This window comes from Girardinichthys multiradiatus, chromosome 1 (assembly GCF_021462225.1).
Source record: "Girardinichthys multiradiatus isolate DD_20200921_A chromosome 1, DD_fGirMul_XY1, whole genome shotgun sequence".
In the NCBI taxonomy this organism is placed as follows: Eukaryota; Metazoa; Chordata; class Actinopteri; order Cyprinodontiformes; family Goodeidae; genus Girardinichthys; species Girardinichthys multiradiatus.
The window spans coordinates 32,779,319-32,798,683 of NC_061794.1; the positions used below are offsets into that span (position 1 = coordinate 32,779,319).

The 19,365-nt window shown below is 38.8% G+C and overlaps 2 protein-coding genes across 6 annotated transcripts in view; one reads left to right on the forward strand and one right to left on the reverse strand.

Moving 5' to 3' along the window:
* The window catches only part of LOC124866808 (serine/threonine-protein kinase WNK2-like), a 51,425-nt gene extending 44,757 nt beyond the window's left edge, over positions 1-6,668 (reverse strand). For 2 of the 5 annotated variants that reach the window (XM_047362771.1, XM_047362761.1), the window contains exons 1-2: positions 6,075-6,668; positions 4,929-5,752 (exon numbers count right to left, since the gene is read on the reverse strand). In XM_047362771.1, coding sequence (XP_047218727.1) covers positions 4,929-5,564 — 636 coding nt within the window. In that variant the 5' untranslated portion in view covers positions 5,565-5,752; positions 6,075-6,668. The remainder of the gene's footprint in view (positions 1-4,928; positions 5,753-6,074) is intronic. The other 3 variants (XM_047362794.1, XM_047362787.1, XM_047362779.1) reach the window with 2 other exon arrangements.
* A 1,796-nt stretch (positions 6,669-8,464) lies between these two features.
* Positions 8,465-18,533, forward strand: LOC124869018 (ninjurin-1-like). The gene is made up of 3 exons (XM_047366725.1): positions 8,465-8,523; positions 13,561-13,798; positions 18,391-18,533. Exons 1-3 carry the CDS (start codon positions 8,485-8,487, stop codon positions 18,531-18,533), a joined length of 420 nt encoding a protein of 139 aa, XP_047222681.1. The 5' UTR covers positions 8,465-8,484.
* The last annotated feature ends 832 nt before the right edge of the window (positions 18,534-19,365 follow it).

A 19,365-nucleotide genomic window follows, 5' to 3' on the forward strand; every position in this document is an offset into this window, starting at 1 on the left:
AACAGCTAAGAACACGTGCTCGCCTACTAAAGATCATTTACCCAAAATGGTTGTTAGTTTTCTATCTAGAAAATAATATTTCCCTAAATATTATTTTACTAAACTCGATAAGTAACACAATTAAGCCCATTTCTCAAAGATTTGGTTCATATTCAAAATAATATATCTTTAAATATTATTTTAATAACTAAAGGCAGCTAATTAAACACCACTGAGAATTGGTCCTCCAGAAGGTTGGTTTTATTAAGCAAATCATTCTTTAAAATATTATTTTATTAAAATAATATTTTATCTGATCTTGCATTGTGAATGGTCGTCTAAAGGTTTGCTGATTATTGCCTAAGTTAGTTCCAAGACTAACTTCACTTCCAGATTCTTCAATATAATCATTGGTTCTCAACAGGCTTTTTGTCATTTCGTGCACAGAGACTACATCTTAGCAGACACCATCAAAACACAAATCCCTTCACAGCATGGGGCAACACTGCTGACCTCCAGTCCGAAGCCTTCTCCATAAATCATCCTGTCCAAGTGCTGACACCTCTTTGAAGAGCTACTGGATTGCAGGTTTGTGATCCCGACACCACCTTTGGTGCAGGACCGCACACTGCGGAATTTCCTCTCAATGAAGCACATGCTTACAGATGGAAAAAAATAAATTACACTTTCAAGAAGTCTTGCCAAGTCATGATCTCTGTTCTGCGATAAATATTCTCTGACTTTAAACAGTTGATAGAACTGGCAGTGATAACTCTACTGCAGCACTAGTGTGGGTTTCAGTCTCTACAATATCACAAAAAGACAGCTTAAGATGTTTCCCTGATCCATTTGATCAAATTAAAACAGCAGCAGCTTTATACAAGTCCTGGTCAATGGGGCAGTAGTAAGTTCAAGATATTCCTTTTAATGTTTTCTTCATGTTAAGGTTAAAGACTAAGACTTTATTGTACTCTTAGCTCAGCTTTCTCTGAGTTTACATTAAAGTGAGTCTACTCCTCTAGAGGGACAGACAGTTCTGTTCCAAGGTCCAGAGTTCATTCTTAGGATGCAACTTTTTGTACTACTGCAGCAGGAAGGGACCCTATACAAGAGGGGTTCTGGTTATGCAAACTATCCTCATTGGACCTTCATGGTTTGATGAGATCTCAACCAATGATTCTGTATTTGCTTTGTAAATTAATCTGCAAACTCTGCTTCTGATTTTATCAACTGAGTGGGTCTATCTTAAAAAGAAAATCTAGAATATCCGAATTCAGAAGAGCAAAGAAAAGAAAAACACTCAAGAAATAACAAATTTTTATCTTTTTTTAGTTTTCTCTCCTTTTATTTTTCTGATTTTTTTTGTTTTGTTTGTTTGTTAAAAAAGGAAAACTAAACAAAAAAAAATGATCTAAAAACGAGAATAAAATGGATTTCGGAGAGCCTCTAGACTTTACGACTTAAAATAGGTCAAACTTTGGTCACCTGATTAATGGGTTGACTATTCTATCTATCTATCTATCTATCTATCTATCTATCTATCTATCTATCTATCTATCTATCTATCTATCTATCTATCTATCTATCTATCTATCTATCTATCTATCTATCTATCTATCTATCTATCTATCCCTAAAAGAGTAGCTACATTAACTACCTATTAAGATCTGTCCAGGCAGTTTTTTTGTTGTTTTTTTACCTATTTTGTTGCATTCCAACCTGTAATTTAAATGTTTTTAAATCTCATGTTATTTAAATGGGTCTGCAAAAAATGTCTAAGTTGGTGAAGTGAAATGAGAAAAATATATATGAAAATGGAATTAAAAGAAAGAAAAACAGAAAATTGGCATGTGCATACATATCCACCCACCTTGCTATGAGCCCCTCATAAAGTTCTGGTGCATCCAGAAACTTTCAGAAGTCACATAGTTAGTGAAATGAAGTCCACCTGTGTGCAATATAAGTGTCACATGATCTGTCAAACACCTTTTCTGAAAGGCTTTAGAGGCTGCAACACGACTAAGCAAGAAGCATCACACCATGAAGACCAAGGAGCTCTCCAAACAAGTCAGGGACAAAGCTGCAGAGAAGCACAAGTCAGGGAGGGGTTATAAAAAATATCAGATTCTTTGATGTTCTCCTGGAGCACCATCAAATCCATCATCTTCAAATGGAAAGCAGATAGTACCACAACAAATTTGCAACGACAGGGCTGCCCACCAAGCACACAGACTGGGCAAAGGGGGCATTAATCAGTGAGGCAGCACAGCGACCACAGCTAACCCTGAAGGAGTTGCAGAGTTCCACAGCAGAGACTGGAGTACCTGTCCATAGCACCACAATGAGCTCCACAGAGCTGGGCTTTATGGAAAAGTGGCCAGAAAAAAGTCATTACTTAGTGTTCAAAATAAGAAGGCACGTTTTGAGTTTGCTAAAAGGCATGTGGGAGACTCCCCAGATTAATGGAGAAAGTTGCTCTGGTCAGATGAGACTAAAATTGAACTTTTTGGCCACCAAGGAAAACGCTATGTCTGCCACAAAGCCAACACATCCCATCACCCCAAGAACACCATCCCCACAGTGAAACATGGTGGTGGCAGAATCATGCTTTGGGGATGTTTTTCAGCTGCAGGGATTGGGAAACTGGTCCAAAACGAGGGAAAGATGGGTGGTGCTAAATACAGGGATATTCTAACGCAAAAGAGTCTGCCTGTGATTTGAGACTGGGATGGAGGCTCACCTTAAAGCAGGACAACGACCCAAAGCTTATTGCTAAATTAACACTCGGGTGATTTAAGGGGAAACATTTAAATGTGTTGGAATGGCCTAGTCAAAGTCCAGACCTCAATCCAATTGGGAGTCTGGTTGGGTGGGTGGTTAGGCTTGAAGTTCACAACTGAAATCCATCCAACATGAAGGAGCTGGAGCAGTTTTGCTTTGGGAAATGGGCATAAATCCCAGTGGCAAATGTGGCAGTCATAAAAACTTATCCAAAGTAACTTGCAGCTTTAAGTTCCGCACAAGGTGGCACTACAAAATACTGATTTTGTAGAGCCATAATAAGTCTTCATAATTGTAGGTATGTTCTGTAAGTAAAATGGAAAATCCCCTAAACAATCCATTTTAATTCCAAGTTGAGAGGCGGCAAAACATGAAAAATGTTTGTTTGGGGGGGAAATGAATACTTTTGGAAGGCATTGTACAAACTAGAGTTGCATAACATGAAGCTCTGAAATTAGACTTTGGTTTCAATGCAAGAAACATTCTCAAACTCAAGGTTTCAATCTAGAGTAATGATCTACAGAGCAAACCAAAAAACAGCTGAGCTAAAATGATACCACCTTGTATGTGAGAAACAGCTAGTGTGAATATAAGACCCTTTGAAATTAGAGATATGATTATCATGGAAATAACCAAGATTAAGATTCTATTTAAATTCCCACATACGTTGTTGACTGGAAGACTAAAATGAACGGTAAAAGCAACTAGTAAAACAGGTAGTGCAGATGATGGATTTTAAAGATGAAAACAATGTGAAAATTGTGACATCAAAATTTATGTTCAGCTTGTTCAGATAGTTAAAGTTAAGCTCATACTAATGATGCAAAAAGACAGTGATCATAAAGGCAAATATACAAAAACTGTGGAATCTAATGACCACAATACTATTTAAATCTACTCTGCAATGCCAATTAGTGAATATTTGTCTATAGTGAATATGGGAATGTGTCTATAGGAGAAAAAAAAAAAACAGCAAACTGCTTCCTGTTCAACTTTGGATCCCCTGAACCAAACAGCTGCTGTTTATCAACATGAGGAAGTCACTGAACTGCTCAAATTCAGTCAGCATGAGTTCAACCTACTCATTTCTATCTTTAGTCTCATAGAATGAGACTAAGATCTCATTCATTTCTCAGAGATGTTTCATCTCCTCAGTCACAGTGCTGACTACTGCAGTTTCCAGAAGGCCACAGCGAACCTCGGCTGCTTCATTTCTCTCTATCTCCTGTTGCACAGAGGGAGGGATTACGGAAGTAGAACCAGACACAACATGCACCTCCAGCCATGTCCGCTGCAGTAACTACCCAGTGTGGTTACAGTGTCACATGGACAACCTGTAATAGCTGAAAGGAAGGTTGGTGGAACATAACTAGAATTAATCCTCAACAATTTAGCTAGATTGCAGAAAACAGACACTGTACAGGTTTGCTTTCTTTAAAAAGGGGTCAGCCATGCCTACTACAGTCCTCATTAAGCCTCCTGGGAGAGAAGGATAATCCCTGCTACAGTCTCCAAAGAATGGAAATAATTAGTTAATACCTTTGTACAGTCTTTAACTGAGGATTTCCCCCATTTGGATTAAGCAAGAACATACAATTTTCAAGTGAATTTGAAAAACTGTTATATGCCTCCATATTCTGTCTGAAAGCTCTATAAAGACATCTTTATTTTCATAAAAATGGGTGAGTAGATAAGGTGAAAAGACATAAGAATTTTTGGGGATTTCAGGTATTCTTTCTGGAGGTGAACCAAACAATCTTCCAAACTTTGCCGGCTCTGATCTGTGATTCGCAGATCATGTACTGAGAAAAATAAGTCTGTTTTGTTATCATTTTATTATAAGCATCAAAAATAAGATCTCTCAATATTTCCAGTCTATACAAGGAAAAATCATGTACTATGGTTAACTTTTTTAAGTTGAACGTTTTTTAAGTTTAAAGTTCGACGTTTGGGGACTTATGCTCAAATGGACAAGCAGTCAAAGTCTAAAAGATGTTTCTTTTTCTAAAGTTAGCCAGTGCTGGAAAATACTTCAAATTTCACACTTTTCCAGACTGTGTAGAGAACCTGTGAAAAGTTAATCTAAAGACCTGTTTTTGTTTTTTTTTCTTCATTTTTAACAAGACACACAGAACATATGAACAAAATGAACTGTTTTGTTACTTTACCTGCAGCTCACACCAGGCCACCTCCACCCATGTTTCACTATCCAGGCCTTTGTAGACCGTTTTGAAAGACCCTTGCCCGAGCTCGATGTCAAATTTGAGGAATCTTCCTCCTGGAGATGTAGAGACCGCTTTCATCTCTGCTTCCTCTTCATTTTCCTCACTCGCTGCCTTAGTAGCAACTTTACCACCTTCACTACAAATAACATTCAAAGCATGTCCAACTCTCTCCTTGTCCTCGTCTGCACTGGTGCTCTCTGTGGCGCTGTCTTTTTGCCCACGCTGGCTTTCAGTGCTGGAGCTCTCCTGAACCCCGCAGCTGGTCCCTCGTGTCCCGTCTACCATCGATCTCAAGTTTATGTTCAGAATTTTACTCCTGTTTTCAGTTTCAGGGGCCTCGTAGGATTGCTCATCTGTGTCTGAAAACCACAAACTTCTCCTGATGAATCTCTGACGTACATTCCTCTGATGAACAGAAGAAGGATCACTTCCACCTCTCACCAGAGAGTCCACAAGATTCACATTTCCATCACCCCTGGGCCCATGTATATTTATGGCCAGATTACACTGAGAATTTGGTACAGATGAGGGATTGGGCTCTTGGACAGTCCCAGAGTCTACGTTAGTTTCTGGCTCCATGGTGACTTAAAAAGTTCAGTCACTTTTGTTTCCAGGTTCTCCCAGGCATGGCTTCAATTTCCAAATGCAGATTTTCTTTTTTTGCAGATGAATACCTGCAGTGCCCACCCGGTGACGCAGTTTGTCAGCAGAGGCCCTAAACAGCGCTCGGATGGATGACACAGGCGAGATTTTATCAGATTCAAAAGCTGGAAAAATAAATATTGACACTTAGTGAATAAAAATTACAAAGGTTATACAATGTGACCTCAAAAAAATGAAGCCATCTCATGGATTTTAGTTACTAAAAAAGTCGGCAGGTGTGACTTACAATATAAGCTAACCATGAAAGAAAATCACATTGTTTTTGCAGAGGCCATCTTCGTTCAGGTGCAGCAGAAACTAGCAAGCTACAATTTAAGTTTAAACAAGCTAACCGTTTGCACGCGCTAAATATATTCGCCCCACGCGTGACATGAACCCGTGTACCAACACAAGAAAACACGGCTACACAAAAACTAAACGGCTTACCTTGTTCAGGAAAGACGACTACAGCAGCCAGATTACACCTCACACAGCGGTCCGAACCGAACCAGTCAGATCCGCAGTTAGAAAAGCCTCGCTAACGTTAGCCAACTGTCCACGGCAAGAAGAAGCAGACGGTGGACTTTCTGGACGCCCTATCTCATTATTATGCCCATTTTCACACACGAGAGCTACACCAACACACCAGCAAACCAAGCTTCAGTCCGGGCTTTACTAATTAAGCACATACCCCATACTGACAAGGGAGCAAAAAAATGACGAATGTGATGTATTTATCTGATGACAAGTCCCCGCATCCCTCTATATTTGGAGACCTCAATTCTTGCTCCCAACCGTTTGTTCTCCGTAGCTACTGGACGCTGAGGCTGTAGGTAAACTAACACACAGCTCGATTCAGTCCACGGGATGCCTTTAGCTTTCCTGTAATCTCCCCGGCAGGTATTTTACACGGACATCTGTATTCCCTTATCATCGTCTCTCTTCAACGTTAGGTTCATGCGCTGCTGAGGCTCTAAAATGTGTTTCCCACTCAGTTTGCGTGGCTCCACGCCCCTAGTAACGACTGCAGGGACGGTCCAATCACGCAGCACGCTGGGACTACCAGAGACAGCCGACTCATCACATTGTTGCACCTTCCAACACAGACACTGACACAAATCTGACAACAACTGGTCGGCTGGGACACAGTGGTTTTCTATTTATTTTTTTTTATTTTTTTAAATGAACGATTACAAGTAATGCAAGCTTATTGCATTCATTTAAAGGCGATTTAAAGCGCTTTACAGAAAGGAAGAACACACAAAAAAATTCTTAAAATGGTTGATTACCGTGAAGATTAGCAGTCAAATGTCATTTAAAATCTACAGTAAACAATACTTTTTTTCAGCCCTGATTAAAAGCTACTTGTCATACCTTTCTGTAAATTCATCAAACTCACTTTTGATATAATTTGTCACCTATAGAACCAAATATTCTAATTGTTTTGCTATTTCGTTAAAACGCAGCTTAATCAAGATTAAGCTAAGCTTCAACTCAGGTGTTTTCCACTGACATCACATAAGGCAACTTTTTTAATGCAACCATTTGTAGTTTTCTTTTTCTAGTTGCATGCTTTTAAATAAATTCCAACTTTAAAGGCATTTATTTGTATTCTGTACTGCTACAGGAAAAAAGGTATATGTGAGAACACTGCATGGATATTTAGGGTAATACAAGCAGAATACGATATTTACTAATTTTACAAGAGATGAAAATGCCCAGGAACAATCTGACAGAAAAAATTCAAACAGGAATGTGAAATGATTCATACTAATTAAACTTCTAACGATGCATATTGTTACCATCATCGTTTGATTCTGCTTCGCCATCCACATCAGTATCCGATATGGCTTCCAGGTCAACTCTGATTCAAACGGGGGAAGAAAATGGACTCAAATGTAAGGCTGAACCTCTTTGCAACTCAAATATACATTGAATGCTTCAGAATCTATGTTTAAATCTGTCAAAAGTCATTGTCCATCACAATGTTTGCTGATGCCAACTGATCAGTGAAATTCTTGTGCCTCTTGTGATGTCATCAAAGCAAAAACACACAAAGCAGGAAGAGCAGCCATATTTTTTTACTTCAGTTTGTTTTTTAAAAACGTATTTTGTAAAATCCACACTTCATTACCCAGCTGTTTTTATTGTCAGTGTTTAGTGGTCAATTAAAAAATAAACCAATGGACAGTTTATCTAAAGGACCCAACACTTTCTGCAGCACCGTGCAAAAGTTTTCATACTGCTGGTGGTTTTTTGGATTTTGTCAATTTACAACCACCAACATCAGAGTACTCTGTTGGAATTTTTAAAAATGGGCCAAAACAAATTAGTGAATAATTTTTAAATGGAAGAACATCCAGTGTAACCATTGCCATCAGAAGTCATCTATTTAGTTAACAGAGTCCACCTGTCAGTGGGGGTGTAAAAACCTTCCAAGGCACTGTACCTGATTGTTTTTATTGACACCAGTAAAGAAACCATCACTACTATTTTTATCTACTAAAAATAAAAGCAAGGACCAGTATTTTACACTGTTTTAGCGGGAATTCCTTAACTCTAGCAATGTTTTCTAACACAAACGTTATCTGATTTAGTAATAGACTTGAGTTATAACAACCACACATAGATTTGTTGCAAAAAGCCTGATATTTGCAAAATGGTTCTTTCACCCATCATAGTGTTAGACTGTTGTAGAGGGTACATTTAGACAAATTTACGATGCTGTGTCTCCATATCAGTAAAACTAAATGTGCACCTAATGCTCTGTCAAGTATACGGTTGCAGGTACTGTCCTCTCCTCTCCTTTAACAGGATACATTAACAGTTCAGTTTGCAGCAGCTTGCTTGCTGGAACATGATGAACAACAACAGCAGCAGAGGAACTGGAGCCGAGGTAATATATCTGAAATTATTTTTCATAGAAAAAGCAGATCCTATATTATCCCACACTGAGCTTTGTCTGTTTTCGGACAGTACATGTTTATTAGTCTTACTTGCAAACTACACATTTACAAAATTAAGAGTAAGGCACAAATAGCTTCTGTAAATTTAATGGTGCAATGGGGAATTAACTTAAAAGACATAGACGATCTGAACAAGTCCTTAGATTATTAGGAAAAGGGGCTAAATTCAATGCAACAGTCTGTCTGCAATTTTACTTAGCACAAGAACTTTTGTTGCTAGTTCACTTTTTTACCATTGTTATTGTTTTTGTTTCATACTCTATGTCATCCAAAGTACTGCAAGCCAGAGTACCTACCATTGCTGTATGTACTCAATACCATATCTTTTCATGTACACCACATAAACCAGTCAATCCCTGAAGCATTCAACTGAGATCTGCAAGCATGGTGGCTCAGGTAACATTCTGGTCATTGCAACATTAAGTGACCTTATAAATAATGAGTGCCCTGCTTTGTTACCACTTCATTGGCTTAAATGCACACATAAAAAGCACACACACACACACACACACACTTCATTCTACATAAGGCCATGATGTTTCAAGCCACACTTGGACATAATAGTAAAACTTATTAAGCCTTGTGGTTTATAAGGCAATTCAAACTTCCATTTGTCAAGTAATGACAATGCACTGAAGTCCATAGCTGCATTCAATTTTACAAGACAGGGAAACAGACTTCTCTGTGCCATTTCTGCAGACCCAATCTCTGCGGGTCAATTTAATTTCAGATGGGTGTGCCTGTTTGTGTGTTGCTCTGTTTGTTTTTGATTGGGGAACAACGCAAGAGGAAGACCCTGGCCGCAGATACTTCCGTCTGTCTGTCAGAACTCAGCCAGCAGATGCTAAATGTAATAGCCTTACGCTCGATAAAATGAACATTTGATATAATTTACAATGTTTCTCTCACCCACATTGATCTATAAAAGAAGAATAAATCCCTGGTTGTTTTGCAGGTTGGAGATCCTATATGTGGACTTTCCTTAGCCTTTTAATGTCTGAGGCTGTTTTGCCCTGAAATCTAATAACAATCAGATTCTGTGTCAGAGCAAACACACACAAGTGTTTTTATTTTATTTTCCCCCAAATAATAGTTTTTTTCTATGTATCCTCTGGAATCAGTTTCTATTTTACTCTTGCAGTAGCTGGATAGGCCGCATTTTAAAAAAGCCATGTTTGCTTTGCTCTGTGCAAGGCTGTAAAACTAAAAGCTCTACAGAGAATCATGGAAATTAGATTTACAGCTGGGTCGATCTTCTTCTGGAGCAGGGCCAGAGTTTGAGTTGAGTGAAAAGAGAGGGTTGCCGACACAATATGATAGATGAAAACCAAAGAAGTGCTTATGCATGAGGCAAAAGTAAGAGAAAGACACACCCGTGCAGTTAGGTTAATTTGGTCTTTCAACAGCTGGTTAAATTAACAGCATAATACATGCAGGGGTCTTAGAGTGTCTAAAGTCCCTAGTATTGTTGATGTAAAAAGCCCTCTGCCTGTCAAGCTCAGAGCTTAGTGGTACAAAGCAATACCTGAAGCAGTAACCGACATGCAGGTATTTAGATTAGTGTTGATCTGTGTGACAACATGGGAAAAGGGGAAATGTTTGGGATTAGATGTGCAAGTTCATGAGTTCAGTTCTATTGAGGGGAAGTCAGCCAAAACTTAGGTGGCCTCTCAACACACAAAGAAAAAGATGTTTTCATTAGATTTAAGGTTTGAGTTAATTTTCTGGATCTTAAATGCTTTAACCTTCTGCACTGTTCTGAGCTGAGAATATTCATTTCAGTTTCAGATTTATGACTTAATACAACTTCACTTAATTAGAGGGGAAACTAAAGTGCTCCTTTTGCTTTTTTACAAATAAAAATGTAAAAGGTTTGCCATGCATTTGAATTCAGCCCACCCGAGTCAATCAAGTAGAACCATGTTTTTTGACAGTTACAAGTGTAAGGACATGCCAAGTGTTTCCTGGTATCTACAATCTTTGTACATCTGGGGACTGAAGGGGTTCAGTAAGAATAGACAGAGAGCGTTGGCAAACATGATTTGTCAAGCCAAATTCCAAATGTATGACTTTGACTAGGCCATATTAACACATGAAGGTGTGATCTAAACCCTTCTATTATAACACTGGCTGTATGTTTAGGGTTGCTGTCCTACTGGAAGGTGAACCTTTGGCCGAGTTTCAAGTCTTTTGCAGCCTTTAGCAGTATTTTTCCAGGGTTGTCCTGTACCTAGAGCCATCCATCTTTCTATTATATCTGGCCAGCAAAAGCATCACCACAACATGATCTCACCACCATCATGTTTTATTGTGGGGATGATGTTCATGGTGGTGTGGATTGTCAGTCTCATCTGACCAGAGCTCCTTTTTTCAAAATGTTTTTTGTGTCCTCTACATGTTTTTGGTTTATGGCAAACTTTGAACGGGACATCAATGGTTGTCTTCTTCTAACTCTTTCATAAAGGCCAGGTTTGAGCAGTGCACAACTAAGAGGTGTCCTGTGAACATGTTCTACCACCTGAGCCATGAATCTCTGTAGCTCCCTCAAAGTTACCATGAGCCTTTTAGCTGGTTCTCTGATTAAAGCTCTTCTAGTTTGGCTTGTCGGTTCAGGTAGATGACTAACTCTTGGTGAATTTGCAGGTGTGCCAATCTCCTTTCGAATAATGGACCGAACAGTCCTTGGTATATTGTTTTTTTAAGCTAACTCTGTTTTAAACTTCTTCACAACTTTTTTCCTGACATGTCTGCGGTGTTTTTTGCTCTTCATTATGTTGTTGTTTACTATTGTTCCCTAACAAACACCTGAGGGCTTCACAGAACAGCTGGATTTATATGAACATTAAATTACACAAAAGTGGACTTTATTTACTCATTATGTGATATGAAGGCACTTGGTTACACTACATTTTATTTCAGAAGATGAAGTAAAGGGGGCAAAAACATTTACACATCACAAAGTTCACATTTGAATGCCTATTCAAAGCAATGTCAAACTGTCTTCATCAAACTGTAGCGTCAGTTAACCTTTAAAATACTATTTTGAGGAAAAACATTGACTGACAGCTTTTAAGACCATACCTCTTGGCCTTTAATGTTTAGATACTAAAAGTGAATGTACAATGTGGATTTATTTCTTTATAATTTCTGTGAAACAAAAAACAGCTGCTGTGCTTCTAGACACATTGACTCCATGTTTTCCAACCTCTAGTCTCACAACAGGCATTATTACACTGTGGTCTGTTGACTCTGGGATAAAGGCCTGTCTTTGAAAAGCCTGTGTCAGTGTTTGAGAGCAGCATGGTTGACCCTGACACGTCACGACAGCGAGCAGTTTGTAGCATTTGCCCCAAATTCACAGTCACAAGGACTCTACACCACATCCCACTGTTTCCAGTTGAGTGTAGCAAAATGTTTTGAGGGAGCTGTGATGAGTCAAGGGACAAGGCATTAAAACTTGAAATGAAAAGGATTTGGTGATAGCCTGTTTTTAAGGAATTACTTAAAACTCACTGGAATTATCACAAAATGCAGCACTAGGTTTTCTCCAACTCCGAAATCCACATCGCCTCTCAGTTTCTATTTTCCCCTCAACTATCAACTCAAACCGTGCCAGCTGATTGTTGTGAATATCGTAAAGGCACTGTTATTTCGCTGTTGCCTGATCTGTGCCAAATTAGAGGTTGCAGCTCTTCCTGTCTCTTTGTCCTTGGAGCATAGGGAAGATAGTTGTTACCAGTACAGTGGTTTGGCTAATCTCTGACAAGATGTGCTTTCTGCAGCTGCAGGGGTTTGGGAAACGAAAGAGGAGTGGTTTGGTGGTGTGGAAGAGGCTGCTGATTACCAAAGGGCCTAAGAAAGCTCTTGCTTTTGCCTTGAAAGTGTAGATTCTGCCAGTCTGCAGGGAGGGTTGGATGGGGGTCAGCTAGGTGTTGGTGAACAGAGGATCCTAATGGAAATTCATCAAGAAATTAAAATCCATTGTTACTGTTTAAGAATGAAGGACATTTTTGAGTTTTTAGCAAGCAAACAAGGTAATCCAACACCCACTGACCCTGTACAATTTATTCTTTGGAGTACAGAGTCCACTAGAATGAAGAGGCTAATCATTTGTTACATAATCACTGCCCACACAAGAATCAATTCAGTGGAAAGTTAACACATCTCAGGATACTTGCTGCTCTTTCATAGAGAGGATGCAGGTTCTTACATACCCCCCTAAAAATCTGAAAAAGTGTGGCGTGTTCAGCCCCCCTGAGACAACTAATACTTGTTGTGGCACAATATGAATTTAGTGTAGCATAAAATGTTTATTTGTTGCATTTTTGTTTTTCTTGCTCTGTATTAAGTACAGATAAAATATTTAAAATGAGATATTTTCCTTAAAATAGTTATTCTGGGTTTTACTCAGCTAAGATCTGCAGCTCACTGTAATTATGTTCAGTTAGAGTGGGTTATGACTGAAGGGTTAATATGTCTCTTCAAACTACCAGCTTAATTGGAGGCACAGAACAGTCAGTCATCACTGCTTTGATTTGGAAAGTAAACAGATTCTGGTTCAGGGCAACAGAAACAGGAAAGAAAGAAAGAAAGAAAGAAAGAAAGAAAGAAAGAGAAGATTTTTTTTTATCCATATTGACTTAAACTTCTTGTGAACAAGATTTACTTTTGTTCGCCTGTTCCCCAGACTCTTCTTGCTACACTAATGGCTCTGTTTTTAAGGGTCACTCCACGGTAATGGCTGCTTGTTTTTCCAATTAGCTCAGAGCAGCAACCAGATCCTCGATGTCCATGCACAGGAAGCACATTATTGCTTGTCCCATCAACACACTGTTTTGCTCTGTTGAGTGAGCAAAACATAGCAGTACATTTTTCTGTTCATTTCCATGCATTCTTTTAAAGTTAAATAATTTTTTTTCCAAGTTTAAAACATTTTGGTTTCTCTGGTTGCTTTTTTCTCTCCTCAGGCCACCCACCCTGATGCTCAGCCTGGTGGACCACCCCTCCTGAACATGAACCACTATGCCAATAAGAAGAGTGCAGCTGAGAGCATGCTGGATTTGGCTCTGCTGATGGCCAATGCCTCCCAGTTTAATGCCGTGATTGAGCAGGGGCCAAACATCTCTTTTTACATCCCCGTCGTCACCTTAATCACAATCTCTCTTTGTCTACAGGTCACAGTTGGGATCCTGTTAATCTTCACAGGTAAGAAAAAAGATAAATCCTAAGCTTTATGGAGGCATTTTTTGTTTTTTCTGTATTGCCTCACTTTAAATCCCCTTCACCCTGCGTCTCAGCAAGATCGATGCCTATTATTAGCCTATTTTTTGCTCCTACAAGAAATCGAGCCGCACCAATGTCAAGTCCATGATTCCTGACAAATAATCCATTAGCAACTAGTCTTTTGTTGTGACTATGGTAACCAGGTCAGGGTTCACATGGCTTTAGTCTGTCAGCATATATGGGAGTCAAAGGGGCGAGGTCACTTCAGTACTCTTTTGGCAACAAAAGTGCTGGAAACAACAAGATTTACCACTAAAAACTACAATAGGCTTGTGCATCTCAATAAATTCAGTTTAAAAAGGAAAACATATAAAGACTTATTAAACACAATGATATACTTCAAGTGTTTATTACTGTTAATTCTGAGGATAATTGGCTTACAGCAAATGAAAACCTTCAATTCAGTTTCTCACAGTTACAATAACATACAAATTATTAAAAAAAAAAAAAATTTATGTAAAAAAGTTAATGTCAATACAAAACATTCAGTAGTTGGCTGGGGCTCTGTTTGTGTGAATTACTGCATTAATGCAATGGAGCATGAAGTTGATCAGCTTATTGCTCTGAAGAGGTTTTAAAAAAGTCAGGTTACTTTAATAGCAGTCTTTAGCTCATCTGGAATATTGGTTTTGGTGTATCTCATCTTCTTGTTGATAATACGCCATAGATTTTCTATGGGGTTTGCCTCAAGTGCGTGTGCTAGCCAATCAAGCCCATTAAAGCAAGTATTGGTGGGTGTGGCGTGTGGTCTAGCAGTGGAGCGAAGAACCCATATACAGAGGCCTTAGTCCTCGATGGAGACGTCCCAGGTTCAAGTCCTGACCCCCGAGACCTATGCTTCCCCCTCCTTTTACCGCATTTCCTGTCTGCCTACTTTGGACAAAATAACAAAAAATAAAGGCCACTAGTGCTGCAAAACATTTATATATTTTAAAGCAGATATTGGAATTTTGGTAGTGTGGGCGGGTATCAAGCCTTGAAAGGACTGTGATGCAAAGCACATTCATTGTTTTGAAGACATTTTAAAGGGGAAGACTGCAGCTGAAGTCAATGATTCATGAGGCATATCATTCAGACATAACAGGGATATAGGCCACTTTGAAAAATTAGATAACTAGATGTGCATTTAGAAAGTAGAATAAAGAAAAGACATTTAATTGCAGGTTAGACTGGATAGGCTTCAACAAGTCAAACCGCAGGTTGTTGCACTTTCACCAGGTCACATTGAATCACCTCATCTCCAGCAGAATGACTGTATAAAGGGAGGCCTGTTGTTATTTTTCATATCCAGAAAGAACTACGTTATCTTCCACCCTCTGAATCTGTATGATGACCCAAAAATAAAAGATTTCAGGGCAGATGCAATGACTGATTTATTTTTATCCAATCCACATACACTGCAGTTTATGTTGAGGTTGCTCAGCATATAAAGAAACAGAAACCATTAATCCATATTGTAATACTCATGCTTGAAGTGGGGAAAATTTCGACAAGAACATGAGAGTCATCTGACGTTCTCTGACCCTTTGAGATCCTCGCCTTCCCCTCTGTTACCCATGGGTGAAGCCAGTCTAATACAGCCAACGGGGTGTGATGTGAGTGGCCTACATACTGCTCCCACAGCCCCGCTCCAGCCCCCACCTACCCGCATCAGACAGCACAGTCAAGCTTGTCGAGTTTGTGCACCGCTTGACCTTTGATGGTCGGCAACAAATTACGAATGCATGCTCACTCACTGCCTTTATCTATGGGCAGATTAATTACTGGCAGCACACATTATTTTAAGCATTATTCACAAGCCAGTCCCCTGTGATGAGGAAGATAACAATACTGTTATGTCATTGTAGCATGGTGTTAAATTCTTTTAATCATTTTGGCGCATTCAAGGTCCTAAAAAACTACCGTGAAAGGATATTTGCAATACAGGAAATGCAAGCTTCCCTTAGCTGGTTTCTGTTCTTCCTCTGTATTGTTCTACCTGTGCACTGTAAAGTTGAATCTTGTTTTATTTGCATGAGTGAGATATTTGGGTCCATGGTTCTGTCTCTACTAAATGTACGCAAAGAATCTCAATAAATACATTGCATTTGCAGTCAGAGTTAAGGTAAAATACACCCTCCATCAAGTATTAGATTTTATGTGGTAGGACACAGCATAAGTTATCTAGCTCTTACAACTTTAAATTTATAACAAAATATGGTTTCATTCTAATTGTTTTTTTCTTTGCAAGATTTTGTTTTCATAAAATAGCATTGCAGCACATCTTGGATTTGCAGAGTTTCGTCTAAACAACCAAAACCACTTCTGGAGGAATTTTCTTTAGTCAGCAGAGGCTAAATAGGATGCCCTGCCTGGGCTAATTCAGTAGCAAATACAGCGCCTTGCAAAAGTATTCATACCTCTTCAATCTTTCCAAAATTGTCCACATTACAAAATTGAATTTGTAATAAATGTAAAGTAGAAGAGGTTTTCTTTTCAGATAAAAATAGTCAAAGTCTAGATCCAAAACATTTGCAAAGATGTGCAAAGCTGGTATGGAAAATGGTGCATGCAAGTTCCCAAAGACTTGCATCATGCACCCTTTTTTCTGCGTATACATCTTGTGCCATCTTAATTCTAATATGAAACAGTTAGGTTTGTGGTTCTGATGTGACAAAATGTGTAAAACATTGAAGGAGTTTGAGTTCTGTTGCAAGGCTTTGTAACTCGCTTTTAATAACAGTGATGATCAGCTTTTTTTATAAACTTGTTTCACAGACACTAAGCTTAAGCACTTTGCTGTCATCGAGTCAATCCTCAACTATTCTTCTTGCCATAAAGTACTAGAATCAAATGTTATTACTGGTAAAGGTGGTTCTGCAAGCCGTTGAATCATGGCCTGTATTTAGTTTTTCCAATCACCTCTTCTGGACTTTGACCTAGTTTTCAATCATAGAGCTAATTGCATAATTTTACATGTCATGTTTTGTTGTCCACTTATCTTTAGGGTGTATTACAGATCAGATAGCTAACACTGTGTTCTTGCATAAAAACCCGACAGTTAAAAAACAATGTTTGTTTTTGACTTTGATTTATAAAGTATAGTTTAATAAAATATATCCAGTGGATTTTAAAAGTATTGACACCCCAGACTCTTTAAATTGTTTTTGCCATATTACAACCACAACTTTGATGTATTGGGATTCGGTGTCATAGACTAACGCAAAGGAAATGGTACTTGGTTTATAAAAGTTTAACAGTACAAATATGAATAGTGTGATGTGCAATTATATTCAGCCCCCTTTACTGATACCCCTAAATTAAATACAGTGCATTCAAATGCCTACAGAAGTCACCAGAATCCCTCTGTGTGTAAAATTAGTTTTGGGGATGTTTAAATCAAAGAGTATGGCACAAATGGAAACCTACTAACCTGCTTGTCCACCCAAACTAATAGGTGAGAGCTCTGAACTCTGGAGGAGCTGCAGAGATTCACAGCTCAGGTAGGAGAGTATGTCACAGGACAGCTTTTAGTTATGCATTCCACAAATCTGGAGTTTATAGAGGAGAGCCCAAAAAAGCAATAAGATGCAGCAAACATGGAAGAATGTGCTTTTGTCAGAAGAGACTGCAGCTGAATTGCGCCTATGTACAAAAATGCTGTGTTGGAAAACTAGCACTGCACATTAACCTGAAGACAACCCCTGCAATTAAACAGGATGGTGGCAAAATCATGTTGTGGGGATTCCTTTCTTCTGCAGGGAGCTTGTTACAGTTGATGGGAACATAAAAAATAGATGGAGACAAATTTAAGGCAATTTTGGAAGAACATTTTTTGGAGGAAAAAGAATCAAGATTGGGGCAGGTATTTCAGGAGATAAAATTACCCTAAACATATAGCCTACAATAAACTGGTTTAGATCAAATCATAATAATGTGGTAGAATTAACTAGTTAAAGTCCAATCTTGTATCTAATTGAAAACTTTTGGCAAGGCTTCAAAATGGATATTCACAAAATGTTAGTCCCTGCTTCTAAAAGATTATATACTCAGGTGCTGACAACAAGGCATATTAAATGTTTTTTTTTTTGTAAAAAAAAAAATATCTCAATAAAGTTTGAAAAGCATGTATAAATTAATCTTAATAAATTACATTGGAGCTTGTGGTTGTAATGTGACAACATGTGAAAGAGTTTAAGGGCCTTTCAATAGCCTGTAGATGAGAAGAACATATTTTTTAATTTAATCAGCAACAGCTGAAACATGAAGCAATAGCAAAAATAATGTAAATGTCAAGTTAGGCATTCTATTTGGATTATGGAAAGAGAAAACATCTGATTCTTCTTAGAAGTAAAAAACTTTAATTATTCTTTGTCCTTTTGGTTATTTACTGACACAAAATCTATACAGAACTAAGACTGAGGCATACATTTATTTATGACTTACAGTAAAGTATCCTAATGAGTTTGCTTTGACCCCTGAATAAACTAGCTGATGAGTTTTTGTGTAGTAAAATGTCCTGACTTTGTCTGCAGTACAATTGAACATCAACGATGAGCAAAAACACTGGAGGCTGAACCTAATGGAGAATCTGGCCACGGGCTTGGTTTTTATCATAGTGGTTGTCAACATCTTCATCACTGCCCTGGGAGTCCATCAACCAAACCACAGCCACTGACCAAGAAGGCCTAATTGTGTTTGTCTGATTGCATGTTTGATTTTTATCTTTATTATCATATTAAACCTCTTTGCTCATTTTGTTCTTATTGTGCAGTTTGTTCCACACTGCATCCACATAGTCAGCATCGTTTTGGTCTTCTGCCCCTCTAAACTACAACAGTCTACCTGACCTAAATACTCACTGATCACTCCAGACTGGTGTGGAAGTTTCCAACAAACTAAAACAAATCCAGCCACTGGTCGTTTACCAGAAAATCATTGTCCTGCTCTTCTGCAGGCACAGCGAGAGAACAACGAACCAGAGAGAAACAGCCATGGTGGCAAAGGTGGTCTGGTGCATCAACAACGTATTTGTTGCTGGTGGACAAACAGAAAAGTGGACACAGCAGCAGTAAGGCACATGTGACTGTGCTCTGTCTGTCTCCCCAGCTGTCCTAGAGTGACCTGAGCAGACTTTTGAACACATTTCAGTTTTCCACAGCACTAATGGCTCACCTGGACTGACCTGCTGAACAAATGGATATGTTCAGGGTGTATCTGATCTGCATCAAAGTTCTGACCCACCAACACGTTTTTGCCCTGTCGTCATTCGACCAAACATTGTTCGGTTTAACCCGGAATCCATCTGCTATGAGCAAAGTTGTGTGTGGTTCTCTGGGCCGGCAGCAGCTGGTGAGTCAGAGTCAACACGATTCAGACCCCAGCAGAACTGCTTGTTAAAGTGGAGGCTCTGATTAGACTGTTTCATCTGTGTCACTAAAGCCTCAATAAGTGAACAAATCAGTGCCTATTTCATCCACAAAAAGCCGTTGTGCCTGTGTTTTACATCC

Coding starts and splice junctions, on each gene's coding strand:
- LOC124869018 (XM_047366725.1), top strand. CDS start 8,485: ATGATGAACAACAACAGCAGCAGAGGAACTGGAGCCGAG. Junction 8,524..13,560: donor GCAGAGGAACTGGAGCCGAG/GTAATATATCTG, acceptor TTCTCTCCTCAG/GCCACCCACCCTGATGCTCA. Junction 13,799..18,390: donor GATCCTGTTAATCTTCACAG/GTAAGAAAAAAG, acceptor CTTTGTCTGCAG/TACAATTGAACATCAACGAT.